Genomic DNA, 14465 nt, shown 5'->3' with positions numbered 1-14465 from the left:
CAGAGGAGTTTTGCATAGACTGAATGCCACAGAAATCTGCAGTAAATAGTCTGCTTTGTTGTAGATGTTCCTAAGCAGTATATTTAATGAGTAATGATCTGTTTACTGATGGAGAATACCTTCTCTTTGAAGAAGGCTTTCATCCTAGCCAGCCATGGTTTTTTTGGTACTGTAAGTAATTGAACTGGCTGGTGAAGTGACTGCTGCGGTTTGGCAAAAGCTGATTTGTCATGCCTTGTTATTTCAGTAAGGAACATTTCTGGGAGCTTGAGTTCTGTAAAGTCCTTCTGGTAAACCTGTATTGTGAACAAATGCTCGTTACCGCATTTATTAGAAATACAGCTTAAAGAGATATCCAGCAGGGAAGCTAGTCAAATTTAAGGGGAAAGAAAGGTGAAATCAGTTTGCAAAGAGGAGACTGTCACTCTGCAAATGAATCATCATCTGGATCTGTACGTACTGCTGATGTCCCTTAAATTAGCAATGCTTTTTATTAACACTTCATACTATCAGGCATTTCTTTATAGAGAAATTTATTTTTGGTGAGTTAAATGATTTCTCCTCTCTGACAGTGGCCCGTCCTTCCCACTAAACTTGTAGGAGTTAGCCTGTGTTTTGAAAAGAGATAATGATGGTGACTTATCTAAATAATCATTATCGTGTCTCTCTCTTTCAGCACAAACACACGTTAATCCAAAGCAGCACAGTGCTGATAAAGATGAACTCTATCAGAAAAGCGTCCCAAAGAAGGAGCACAGCGTGAAAGAAATCCTGAAAATGGAATCCAATCCTCCAAAAGGAAAAGACTTCTTCCAGACCAACATTTCACCAGTTACTCCAGAAAAAGACTTGGATGACTTGCGTAAGAACTATAGCCCAGAGAGGTGTTTCTTCCCTCGAGTTGTCTACCCAATCCGACCTCACATTCCAGAAGACTATCTGAAAGCTTCCTTAGCGTATGGGATGGACAGACCCAGCTACGTTACTCACTCACCCATCCAGTCATCTACTACACCAAGTCCTTCTGGGAGGAGCAGCCCAGACCAAAGTTTAAAAAGTTCAAGCCCTCACAGCAGTCCAGGGGTCACAGTCTCACCTCTGGCACCTACGTCCCAGGAGCACAGAGAGTCGTACTCTTACTTGAATGGATCCTACGGCTCAGAGGGATTGGGGTCTTATCCTGGATACGCACCCCCTAGCCACCTCCCATCTGCCTTTCTACCATCCTATAACCCCCACTACCCCAAATTTCTGTTACCTCCATTCAATATGAGCTGTAATAACCTGAGCGCTTTGAACAATATCAATGGCATCAACAATTTCAATCTCTTCCCGCGGATGTATCCTCTCTATGGCAACCTACTCAGCGGAGGTAGCCTTTCCCACCACATGTTGAACCCTGCCACGCTCCCCAGTTCACTGCCCAGCGAAGGAGGCCGTCGTTTGCTGCAGCCTGATCATCCGAGAGACTTCCTCATACCAGCACCTAACAGTGCCTTCTCTATCACGGGAGCTGCTGCTAGCATGAAGGACAAGCCGTGCAGCCCCACCAGCGGGTCACCCACAGCTGGTACAGCAGCCAGTTCGGAACACATAATGCAACCTAAACCTACCTCAGTGGTGTTGGCCGCCACCGGCGGTGAAGAAGCCATGAATCTCATTAAAAGTAAGAGGAATGTGACTGGTTACAAAACCCTCCCATACCCACTGAAGAAGCAGAACGGGAAGATCAAGTACGAATGCAACGTTTGCTCCAAGACCTTTGGCCAGCTCTCCAATCTGAAGGTAGGCAGTGGAGAATAAGGCACACAAGCCTCCTTGGAAGGCTCTGATTGCTCCCTTTACGTTCTCTGGGAAAAGCAGGGATCTAATTAAGTAGATAACAGTGCATCTTGGCAATGGGAGGCTTCTGCTAACTTTAGGAAACATCTAAAAGTACTTTCATTGCGGGACTGGCAACTGCAAATTGTTAATTGCTTTCTTTCTCCCTAGGTGCACCTCCGAGTACACAGCGGAGAGAGACCATTTAAATGCCAGACCTGCAATAAGGGCTTCACCCAGCTGGCTCACCTCCAGAAGCACTATCTGGTACACACAGGAGAAAAACCTCACGAGTGTCAGGTATGTAACACACCACGGAGACAACTTCCCTTGGAAGCCGAAGGGGTGGCAGGGCTCATGCCCTCCTTGCCCTGTGTGCACAACGCACCCAGTGGGCTGCCCAGGATTCAAATCCATGCCACAGCTGTTTCCAGCCCTGCTGCTCCAGTGTCTGTGAGACAGCGCAGTTGCCTTTAGCCTGCTAGGGCAGCATCCATCCACCTGATAACAGTCTTGCCATCAGCCATACTTGAAATGCTCTTCAGCAATATTTAAATAAAACAGGTGGGGATTTTTTTTGCCCCCCGGTGAGAAAGTGTGAAGATATAAAAAGCCACAGCTTCATCCTGCTGTCTCGTCCTAGGTGTCTGTGATTTAAACATAAAATCCCCTCCCACTCACTCACTGTTTCTCTGCCGCCCCCCATTAGGTTTGTCACAAGCGGTTCAGCAGCACCAGCAATCTCAAAACCCACCTGCGGCTCCACTCTGGAGAGAAGCCTTACCAGTGCAAGCTGTGCCCAGCCAAATTCACCCAGTTTGTGCACCTGAAGCTGCACAAGCGTCTCCACACCCGGGAACGTCCCCATAAATGCATCCACTGCCACAAGAGCTACATTCACCTCTGCAGCCTCCAGGTCCATCTGAAAGGCAACTGCCCGGTTGCCCCTGCCTCCGGCCTCTCGATGGAGGACCTGAATCGAATCAACGAGGAAATCGAGAAGTTCGACATCAGTGACAATGCCGACAAGTTGGAAGAAATGGAGGACAATATCGACTTAACATCAGTTGTGGAGAAGGATATACTGACCATGCTCAGAAGGGAAATGGAAGGAGCTAATCTCAAAGTATCTTTACAGAGGAACCTGGGAAATGGACTTATCTCCTCAGGATGCAACCTTTACGAGTCTTCAGATATGTCAATTATGAAGTTGCCTCACGGTCACCCACTACCTCTGTTACCTGTAAAGGTCAAGCAAGAAACAGTTGAACCAATGGACCCTTAAGACTTTTTGGCAAAGTGATTTTTTTTTATTTATGACTTGGCAAGTCAGGGTGCCTGTAGCAATTGCTTGTACATAGTTTCAATGCTGCAAAGCAATCTTGGCTTACAGTAGTTTCCCTACGCTCTACAGCTGAAAGAAGGAACTCCAAAGTTACTGTTTTCTCAGGGCATAAAAAGAGGCAAAGGACTGTGCGTTGCCTCGCCAGTTACTAAAAGACAATCATCTATCCATAATTATTTTTTCAATGATAGTACTTCATAATTTATTATGCAATTTATCATTCTAAAAGCAATAATTAGAAAAATGTTTACAATGACTGGAAAATTCATTGTAATTTTTACTTTAAATGTTTTTATTTTTTGTTTTATGGCCATTCTTTGTAGATATTTTTTCTGCACATCTGTTTTAAGAACCTAAGATTGGGGTTTCAGTAACCGTGTTTTATGTACCAATGTCTTTTAAACAAATGTGGTTTTTTGCATTGCCAAAGTTGGACATTTGACATACAGAATCCTAGATCAGTTGGTTTGAAAAAAAAATGCTGTGTACTTTTATGTGCAAATCACCCCATTGGGATTGAAAAAGAAAAAAAAAAAAGAGTAAGAAAAGGGTAGCAGCAAGCAGAGAAGAAACTGGTGCCCCAGCCTCTCTGAGGATGGGAGAGAGATTCTTCTACCTGCAGCTCTACCCGGAACAGATGTGGCACAGCAAACACCTACCTGCCATGGACAATACCACAGGTTTTTAGAAAACAGCTATAGCCCCACACCTCGGCATGTAACTTTATGACCAAAGGAATGCATCAGCTTAAAGTGGCTCTTCCAAAATTAAATATCACTTACATTCTCCTATTCCAACAGCAGTTTAAAAGCAAACACACCATTATTCTTAATATTCTGCCTAAAAGGAGTTTTTGGCAGATTTCTTTCTTCTCTCTCTCTCTCTCTCTCTTTTTTTTTTTTTTTTTTTTTTTTTTTTTTTTTGGCCAGAGCCTTCCAGGGATAAAAAAAATAAAAATAAATAATGGTCAGATTCCCTGAGAATTAAGGGGTTTGGTTTTACTTGTGTTTTCCTCTCCCACTTTGCCTGGGTAGAAGTGGGGAACAAAGTCCTTTTCTGGCACATACATTTTTTTTCTTTCTTCCTGTACAACTCAGATTTTTCTCAGTATTTGTGTTTGTACATTTTGTGGTTAATTTAATTAAAGAAGAAAAGGGCATTGCAAAGTTGTTGAACAACAATTACCTCAGTGCTTGTGTCCAGTGGTGCAGACGTTGCTGTTTTATCTAAATGCTTTGCTACTTTAGAGAAGAAACCAAAATGTGCACAGGGAAAGATAGAATGCACGTCCTTTTATCTTTTTGTTTTGCTAAGCCCAAAGATGATATGGTGACATTTGAGGTGTAGCAAAGAACACATGTATATTTATAGATATATTTATACCACTATACTATATATGTATATGTATATATATTTATACCACTTAAGTTGTGAGCCAAACCATGTAATAAAACTTATTTTTCATCTAAGTGTGAAAATCAAATGTTATCCAGTTTCGCATATTACCAGTGACCTCAAAACCAGAGGGTTGTACTAAGGCATTTATCACTTGCAAGTGCACATGCACAATTGTCCATGTGAAGCCTGAACTTGCAAACGCCTGATGTGAAAACCATCACTCACACGGGGAGTCTCAGCAAATTCAGTGGGAAATACCATGTCTGCAGGACCCCGGGGTCTTTGGTCCCCTGCTCTCCTGGCAGTGTATACTGGGGGGAAGAGGCGGGTGGTCAGTGAACAAGCAGCCAGAAAACTTAACCAAAAGAACTTGAAAAGAAGCCAAATACTGCCCATGGGTGGTGTAAGTACAGAACAGAGTGAAGGATAGGCTGAGTTAGTGGGGATGAGCCCCTAGTCTCGTTTTGCCCTGCCGTTAACGAGTTGCATGGTCAACTCACGTAAACCTAAGTAGCGTTATTACAGTCTTCCCCTCCAGTTGTATCTTTTTGTCTGTTTATATTCTTAGGATTTTTAAGGTCTCCCGTTTCATCAGTCCAGGATTTGGTGATTTTTTTTTTTCCCCATCAAAGTATTTTGATGCCTTCTGTTTAAAACAATCCTGACATACACGTCTCTTTACACAGCTTTTGAAGGACTACAGTTCATTACATTTCCACTCCTACAACTTGTGAGGCTGACATCTTTTAAATGTAGCAATAGTTCATAAATATAGTACTTACTTGTAGGATAAACCAAAGTATCACTACTCTGTCACTGGACACACACTTTTCCTATATTTGCCTGTAGTGCTTTCTTGTATTTGATACAAATTTTACAAGAATTTATATGCATCAGCTTTAAGAATTGTTACTTCTCTTTACTGTTTCCCCCTTCCCTTAGAAGTTTTACATGTGAATGTAGCAACAATCAACAGTGTTTTGTTTTTTTTTTTTTTGTCTCTCTTAAGAAAGACTCTGACCAAAGTTAACAGGCTTTTTACTTTGCTAGAACAACAAACTATCATATGTTTACGTATTGGTTTACATCATTATTTATGTGCAAATTGTCAAATGTAAATTAAATATAAGTGTTCATTGCTTTACTGATGCTTCCCTTGTCTTCAATCTCTCTGCACTGACTGCGTGCACAGCTTCGTTCCAGGGCGCCTTCCCCTCCTAGCCGCAAACACACTCCGGGCTGATGGCGATGATGTCTCCAACAATGCTGACTTCTTGCCTTTGTGGGCTCTGATTTTCCATGATTGAAAGCTGCAGACAACAATGCCAGAGCTAAACACCCTGGTTTGTTAATTATAGCACTCTCTTCAGTTGTAGCCAATACCTTAATACATACATATATATATAAAAAATTTGTCAGCGTTTCAATGGAAATACTTGAATGCTATCTGCCTCTCAGATATATGAATAGGGTTCTCATTTACATTTTTCCAAATGATTGTCATTTCTGGCCTGAAACTGTAACCACTGGGACCACAATGACACACTCAAAATGTCAGCATGAGACCACTTAGCCCTGTATCAGCGTGGTGGGAACAGCATTCAAAACAAATGTGGATCTGTTTTCACTGCAAGTGAGATGTGAATATGAACCAAACCTAGGAGAAGGTCAAGTGTCCTTTCCCCCCACCCCCCCAAAAAAAAAAATCAGACAAGAAGTAACAACATGCTAGGATGCCTCAGAAAGCAAACTCAACATTTGCTACTCCCATCATTTACTGTGAGATCCAAACCAGAAAGGCCATGTGCTGGCCTTCCCTACCTGAACGTTAAAGAAATAATGTGCCGTCTCATATTGAGACACTCAGCGCTGTACGATGCTTTAAAAGTATTTCACTGTCCTCTTAAAATTCATTTAAACATCTGTCTCAAGAATTTGACATCCTGCCAGCGCAGAGCTGTGGAGTTAAGAAAACCAGAGCTCCGTTGTCATAAACGTGCCAAATGCAGCATGTTATATTCCTATATTCGACAGAGCTATTGCTGTAATAATTTTTTAAAAAAACATAGGATAACCGTTACCGCCATAAATCATACTTCATTACTTGGCAAGGCGTCCGTTTGCGCTGGAGAGTTATGTCCTGGGGACACTTGTAAGCTTTAGAAGATGTTTAATAAAACACATTACATAAAAAGACAATGCACATTATAGATCGCAGCCTCTTGAGGCTGAGCACGGCAGCTGGTGCAGTTGTTTCTGGCGGACCTGTGGCCAGCTAGAAGTCACCAAAGGAGCATGATGTGACCAGAAACGTGGGGAGGGGGTCAGAAAAAGCAACGGTGACAATGTCGCAATGGCTAACTGCCTGAGTGTGAGGAGATTTGGTTGCTTTTGGTTGGGTTTGGTTGGGTTTGGTTATTTTTGGAGGAGACCCAGAAGGCCGCATGCCCCCAGAGCTGTTGGCTGAGGCAGGTGACCTTGATGTCCACCTCGCTGGCATCGTCACCAAAATTTGGGGACTGAGCGTGACATGACAGTGAGAGCAGCATGCGCCACCGCTTTGCCAGCCTGGCTGTCTCACACGGGACATGGACAAACGACAGCTGAGAGCGTATCGAACACAGCTTTAAGGAGAATCCCGCCATTCTGGCTGGTTACAAAGCCCAGTAATCCCAAATGTGGGCAATTACGTGAGGTTGAAGAAGAAAACGTGACTCACCCGCGGGGCATGAGCCCGTCCTGCTCCAGTCAGCAGCTGCGGGTACGTGGAGTCGTCCCAGCACGTGCCGGCACCGCGCTCCTTGCGGGACGGGGCCCAGGCCTTTGCTGTTGTTTAGAGGCATGACATTAGAGTGAGGGAAATAGCTTGGGCCGTAATTAAAGGCAGCCAGGAAGCACTTGGCTAATTACTGCGTGAGCCGGGGCTGAGTGGATGTGGTGCGGCCGGGGAATGTGCCCGTCACGGGGCAGGTATCCGGCAAACAGAAGCTGCAATGGGAGCCTCGGAAAAATTCGCCGACGTGTTCCAGGTGGTTGCCAAAAGGTTTCCTCCAAAAGGGCTGTCCCATCCCTTCCCACACCCGGGATCCCCGTCTGGGCCCTGGCACAGCCATGAAGCCAGGGACAGGGAGGGCTGGCAGGGGCTACACAGCTGCTTCAGCTGGGATGTGTGGAGCACAGATGGAAATTTTGGAGACCTTCGCTGTCAAGTGCTGACCAGCCCTGTCTGGTTTGTGGGACAGCAGAAAAACATGATTTTTCATCAAGGGCTTGATACTTCCCCAAAAAAATGTGAGTTTAGTTTTTTGTAAGATGCTGAAAAAAGGACATCCTACACACAGCACAGCTGCTGCTGTTCAGTTCTTACCAGCAGCATGTGGACGTGCAAACGGCACAGCTTCACATCCATCGAGGCCGTGGTCACAGTAACTGCAGTCTGTAGCTGAATACGTGGTGTTTTCAAGCATGCTGCACAACTCTACTTTCTCTCATTTTAACAGAGGTTGGGGAAGACTGCTCAGCAATTCACAGTGGTGCTGGAAGGAGAAGAGGAGGGCGACCACTGCGGCTCCCCGAGCTCTTGCTGCCCAGGTGTGTGTGATGGGCACAAAGCTTGCTTCAGAGAGATCAGAGGCTGCTTGCATCCCTGCCTTCCCCACAGCAGCCTGCAGCATGGCCAAGTGGAATGGCTCTCTGTGTAGGAAAACCCAGCACAGGGAAGACAAGATGATGCTTTCCACCTCCAGACAGCGTGGGTTTTACCAGTTTGGGTCACTCAGCTCTGCGAACTCCAGCCTGGGCAAAGGCTCACCTAGGCAAGATCTATGCTCCTGGAGCACTGTCAGTGACAATGGGGCACATTCAGGGGACAGCACACCCCTCAAAGGAGACACTACTCCCCTTGCCCTGAGAGCTGGAGGCCAGGCAGCTCCGTGCCACGTGGGTGCTGTGGCCGTCCCTCGCCTCGCTGGGTGCGCGGGGAGATGGTTGGGATGCCGAGCCACTTAGGTGGGTGTGACCAAATAGCCCCATTGAAGGGAGCCAAACCAGTATGACTTCCTTATTGTGCAATGATTAATAAGGGCCTTCAGCTCTTCTTCTTTTTTTTTTTTTCTTTCTTTCTTTTTTTTTTTTTTTTCCATTAATTGTGACTAGGCAAGTCCTTGATCATTTCCTTATCCCAGTACCAAGTGAGATTCCTTACAGCATTCCAGCCCCGAAGTGGCTGCACTTTGCTGGGGAGTGAAGTGATTTGTCTCACACTGAAACCATGCACAGCGAAATAAAACACTGAAGTGCTTTAGGTCTCTCCCCCACTTCACCTATGCTGAGGGATCGACCATCATGATGTGCTGGAGGGGCCTCTGCATTGGTGCACCTCCCAGATGAGATTACACGTTAAATCCTAACTTAAATGAACAAAGCAGAGAGGAGCTTTTGGCAGGAAGATGAGCAGGAAGGCAGAAGTCTGTTCAGGACTTATTGGGTTATAGCCTTGGTTCCCAGACAGTTTTTTTTATGGCAAACCTTTCTGCTTGAGAAGCACCCCTCTGCAATCCACAGGCACCATTTCCCTTCCCCTGTCCTTAGCCTACCTTGCGCATTCAGGCAGCATTTTTTGAAGGGCAGGTTCTGCGCATATTTACGGGCTAGTGCAAACAAAACCTGCTCTTTTTGACAAAGCCCTTTGCGGGCACCCTTCCCTCCTCTAGGCCCTTAACAAGGAGTGAAGGGTCTGGTTCTGCTGCCTGCACTGGGGCTGTGTCCGAGGTGGGGACCCACCAGGCTGGGTGGCTCCTTGCAGGGGTTTCGCTGTGCCTGCAACTGGTCACAAAAACATCACAAGCTACAAATGGGGTAGAAACTGTAATCAGGTGTGAAAGGGAGCGAGGATACATGAAAAGTGAAAATTTGCCTTTTTAATAAGCCGTTACAAGCTAGCTGAAGGTTCAGGAGGGAACTCGCGCCGGTGCTTGTAGTCATTCAGAGAGGGCTGAGTGTGTGTGTATGAGTGTGTGCGTGTGTGTTGGTTTTTATTTTATTTTTTTTAACGAGACCAAAGGGTGCAGAACGAGGCTCCTTTTCTAACCTGTACTGCAGAAATTTGTGCATGTCTGTAGCTGTGGGTGTTATGTGTTTTCTACTTTGAGTGGTGAGTTTCACTTTGATTCTGCTCTCGAGAGCCACGGGGACAGTTTGCACTTGCCTTATCAATGCAGAATCCAAAGAGCTTCAGCATGCCCCGGCCTCCTGACACTGCAAACTGAGAGAAAGCGCTTCCAGCACAGCCGAGCAAGTGAGGTGATGGCCGGAGGGCTTTTTCTCACTAGAGCATCCCCCCAGACCCACCACAGCCCCAGTGCTCAGCCCCACTGGGCAGGGCCATATACCACCTCCAGAGCCACAGCCTCGGCTCTGAGATGCCCAGGGGGAGTCGAGACAGGGCCTCGGGGCTCTTCTCCTACCTCCTTGCTGCCCCAAAACTCTGAGCACCTCCTGAGGCCCCTGGCACCAATGCCCAGCACTGAGGGTCTGGTGCGGGAGGTGCTTGCCCATCCCTGTTCCCCCTCAGGCTGGATCCCTGGACCAGTCCCGTATAAACCTGACCAAAAGCCACTGGCCAAAATTGTGCCTATGATTGGAGATGGCAGCGAGGGCAGAGCCAGGAAGGGTGGAAGGGTCCTTCGTGGCTCTTGGGAAGGGGCTCCAGTTTGGCTCCAGAGACTTGTGACCTTCACTGTGCTCACCCACACAGCTGATTTCCAAATGATGTTATCTTCACATCTCTTTACTAAAACACCCATCTTAGACTATGCACCAACATCCACGCTACCCACCCCACCACCCCCAGGTGGGCTGTGCCGCACATCCTCCATCCCTGCACCTCCTGCCCAGGGGATCCTGCATGGGCATGACCCCAGAGCTGTGAGGGTTTGTGTCCCCCAAAGTCCTTTTCCTCACAGAGAACAGCCCCACCATGTCCCCATCAGCTCCTACCCCAGGGCATGCAGCCTACCGTCCTCTGCAGCCCTTCTGGCTTGAATGTGCTGGAGGTGCTGCCCTCAACAGAAGCCCCAGGAGTCTTATCTAGGAGGATGAAGACATGCAGGATATTCCCCCCAAAATCTGCAGCCATTCCGCAGGAGGTCAGCCCAGCTCCCCTGAGATGTCCCCCACCCCATTTCCTCTCACCCTCCTTTGGTGCCAGGCACCACAATTTGCTGCGAGGCTTGTTCGTAAAATTCTTGAGAGGTTCTCAAATGAAGTTATGACCTACATAGCGGCTCAGAGCGATATGCAGATTTCCTCCCTCCCTCAGATCTGCTTGAGGTTTTCAATCCCCCCCGCAGATACAACATTCAGGAATGACTGTGTCGTTCGCTGCACAGTCACTTTTCTTGCTCGAGCTCGAGAACGAGCCCAGGGCTCGGCGCAGAGCAGCCTCTGCAGCACAGATGACCCTGCCCTGGCACACAAGCACCTGGGGCTGCTCCAGGGCATGGGGATGAGCCTCATTCTGCTTCAGCTCCTCACACAGAGGCAGGCTGGGGTGCTACGGCTGCAGGCTGTGCTGAGGGTTCTTTGGTGACCTTCAAAAACTCAGCTACTTTTCCGAATTAAGGAGGCTGCACAACAAGAAGCCTCCCTGACCACCAAACCCATTCTCTTGAAGCAGCAAGCACCCCTGCAAAATGCTGAAGAACTTCATCAAACATGAATCATAGAGTTGTAGCATCACAGAATGGTTTGGGTTGGAAGGGACCTTGAAGCCCATCCAGCTCCAACCCCCTGCCATGGGCAGGGACACCTCCCACCAGCCCAGGCTGCCCAAAGCCCCATCCAGCCTGGCCTTGAGGACCTCCAGGGATGGGGCACCCACAGCTTCTCTGGGCAGCCTGTGCCAGTCCCTCACCACTCTCTGAGTGAAGAATCCTAAATCCCAGGTCTCTGCTGCTGGCCTCCTGCTTACAGTCTCCCTCAGCATGCTAGCCACAAATGGAAGGAAGGGAACATCCCAAATCCATGCAGGGTCTGACTCCAAAGATACATTCAGGGATGGACCCAGACGCAGAGTACAGCTACAGCTTCTTGTTTCCCGCTGCTCTGGAGTATTTGAAACCAGGAATGCTTGTTGATGCCCTTTCTAATGCATTTCTTTTTAAAATTCATTTTTCAATGCAGTTGCAACACTAACACAGTGATAAACATCTACACAAGGGAATGCAGCCAATTTTAAGCTTATCGACCAATGGAGATTTGAAGACAGACTATTTTAATCTAGAAATTTCAGTATTTCAAGGCTAAGTTTTGTAGCAAGAGCTCACCCCAGGAGCCAAGACCGCTGGGTTCTGGTTTTGGTACCTTCATTAACTGGCAGCAAGGTCTGGAACAAGTCAGTTGACCTTCCCATAGAACACCCGACTCATTTGTAGAATACGTACAGGGCCTGTGCAAGCTGTGGTGTAATACTAATATTTGTACCTTGTTTTGAGATCCTCCGATCAGGAAGAGCATGTGTTCTTGTTGTTCATAGAGAGAACAGGTTGCTTGTATTACTATCTGCGATATCACAGTATTTACAGGTCCTCACTTACGGGCGACGACTGCCCTGAACACAACAAAAACTCTCTCTGCCCCAAGGAGCTTACAAACTAAGCACTATTAAAAACCCGAAAACCACAGTGGCTAGGTGCAGAGCTTAAATTTCCATTTTCTCTCAGCATTTTCCCACGAGGGGATCGCATGTGAGAGCACACAACACAGAGTCAGATCACGCCTGGTTCAGTTGCTCTGGCATGCCATTTGGCAATACAAGAATGACATAAATTAAAGTGAAACCTCTTCACCTCAGCCGAAGTGAAAATGTGAAGAACGAGGGGGGTGAGGAGGAAGGGGGGATATTGATCTGTATCTACTCAACAGTCAGACCAGTGGTGTGGCAGCAACAAAAGACATGCATTTGCTTTTTCAGTAACTAATAATCTATAGAGAACCATTTCCTTTTCTGCTGTTAAGATAACACATTTGCCACCTCAGCTGCATGCAAATAATTCATGTCTCTGCTTAACTAATTTACCTCTTCGGTAAGGCAGAAGGGGAGAAACCTCCCGCCAGCCTTGGCTGACATGCACACCGAAAACGAGCCACCTCGCCCAGAACTTTCTAAAATGCTTGCACAGTCAGAGGACAAGTGTCCCAAACTTGCTGCAGGGGGGAGAAGGCTTCCTGAGGTTCAGGGGCAATTTTTGCTGGTCCTTGGTCCTGCCTCTGACCCACATGTGGGTTGCAGGCTGGAACTGACATTACCCGCAGAGAAGCATTTGGTATCTCCTCGCACAGCCCACAGCTGGTCAGCAACTTATCCCAGATTTAAGCACAATATACGAGCTCTCATCTGCTGCCAGGAATATTACACACGATTAAAAGCCTGGGCCCCCAGAAGTGTGCTGAAACTGAGTGGGCCTTCTCTTCACATCATCTGGAAACGAACGGGTATTGGGTTGGACATCCGTCTGCATCTGATGGAAACCTTGCTCTAATCAAAGCACTAATGCTACTTTCACTCACTCGCACACGCATACCCCTCTCTCCACACATTACAACAATGTATAACTGCAGTTGTAGAACCATCCTGGTTGGAAAAGACCTTCAAGATCACAAAGCCCAGCCATCAACCTGACCTACAAAGTTCCCTCCCTAAATCACATCCCTTAGTGCCAAGTCCACACATCTCTTAAACACCTCCAGCAATGGGGACCCCACCACTGCCATGGACAGCCCCTTCCAATCCTTGACCACCATTTCCATGAAGAAACTATTTCTAATATCCAGTCTAAACATCTCCTGGTACAACCTGAGACAGTTTACTTGCATTCTACCACTTGCCATCTGAGGAAAGAGACCAACACCCGCATTGCAACAACCTCCTTTCAGGTAGTTGTAGAGAGCAATGAGGTCTCCCCTCAGCCTCCTCTTCTCCAGACTAAACAACCCCAGTTCCTTCAGTTGCTGCTCATAATCCATTTTCTAGTCCCTTTACCAGCTCTGTTGCTCTTCTCTGCAGATGCTGAAGCAACTCAGTATCCTTCTTGTAGTGAGGGGCCCAAAACTGAACACAATATTCAATATACAGTCTCACCAGTGCCATATACAAGGGGGCAACTACTTCCCTAGCCCTGCTAGCCACACTATTTCTGACAGTCAAATATCCTTGGAAGTTCTTCTTCCTGGAAGTCAAATATTTTTTTGGATGCCCAGACTTCTCAGGGTGGTTTTTCTCCCCCCCAAAAAAAGGGTTATCTGAGTATAGCAGAGCTCACCCTAACTTCAGGAGTCACTGGGTATGCTCAACACTTTCAAACTGGACACCTAAAATGAGGGACCACCAAATTTAATGGCCTGTGAAAATGTGGGTTTGCCAACTTGCTCTGTGTGATGCATGGCAGCTTTGACCCCGGCCAGTGAAAAATGTGTTTCTGACAGGCAGCGCCCAGCTCCCCGCCTGAGGTGGCCCCTCTGTTCACCCCACCCCTCGCCATAGAGACAACCACAAAGATGTGGTTTTTACAAATTAGAGCCTCCTTTGGTTTCTGACGGCAAAGGTGGCGGGGAATAGGTAGCACTCGTCCTGTGAAGACCACATCATTACACACATCCATAAGGGTCTGACTCAGCCCTAATTCTGGCTTTTCTCAACCTCCGAGTGGCCAAGCCTGAGGCCTCTGTGCTATTCTAACAGCCTCTTTGGGCAGGCCAACAAAACGCTCTGTGGCTGTCCCGGGGGACGTCAGTGAAACGCAGCAGGATTTGAGATTTTCTTTGAATCAAGCAGCCACCGAGTCCCTTTGATGTCCCCAGCCATGGCCTGGCAGAGGGAGGTGGTGAAATGTTACCTTTTCCT

At 47.1% G+C, this 14465-nt stretch overlaps 1 protein-coding gene and 1 long non-coding RNA gene across 10 annotated transcripts in view; one reads left to right on the top strand and one right to left on the bottom strand.

The window, feature by feature from the left end:
- The window catches only part of PRDM1 (PR/SET domain 1), a 111098-nt gene extending 105390 nt beyond the window's left edge, over positions 1 to 5708 (top strand). For all 9 annotated transcript variants that reach the window (XM_072036148.1, XM_038177114.2, XM_038177115.2 and 6 more), the window contains 3 exons: positions 677 to 1785; positions 1993 to 2121; positions 2531 to 5708. In XM_072036148.1, coding sequence (XP_071892249.1) covers positions 677 to 1785; positions 1993 to 2121; positions 2531 to 3106 — 1814 coding nt within the window. In that variant the 3' untranslated portion in view covers positions 3107 to 5708. The remainder of the gene's footprint in view (positions 1 to 676; positions 1786 to 1992; positions 2122 to 2530) is intronic.
- On the bottom strand, positions 5543 to 8618 carry LOC140002220 (uncharacterized). Its single transcript, XR_011808442.1, has 2 exons — positions 7284 to 8618; positions 5543 to 5874 (listed from the first exon to the last, which is right to left on the bottom strand). It is a non-coding gene; the product is annotated as an uncharacterized lncRNA (long non-coding RNA).
- Positions 8619 to 14465: the final 5847 nt, after the last annotated feature.

The sequence above is a fragment of the Anas platyrhynchos genome, chromosome 3 (genome assembly GCF_047663525.1).
Source record: "Anas platyrhynchos isolate ZD024472 breed Pekin duck chromosome 3, IASCAAS_PekinDuck_T2T, whole genome shotgun sequence".
Taxonomy (NCBI): Eukaryota; Metazoa; Chordata; class Aves; order Anseriformes; family Anatidae; genus Anas; species Anas platyrhynchos.
The sequence above is the reverse complement of the archived record's forward strand: the minus strand, read 5'-3'. Positions and strand labels throughout refer to the sequence as shown.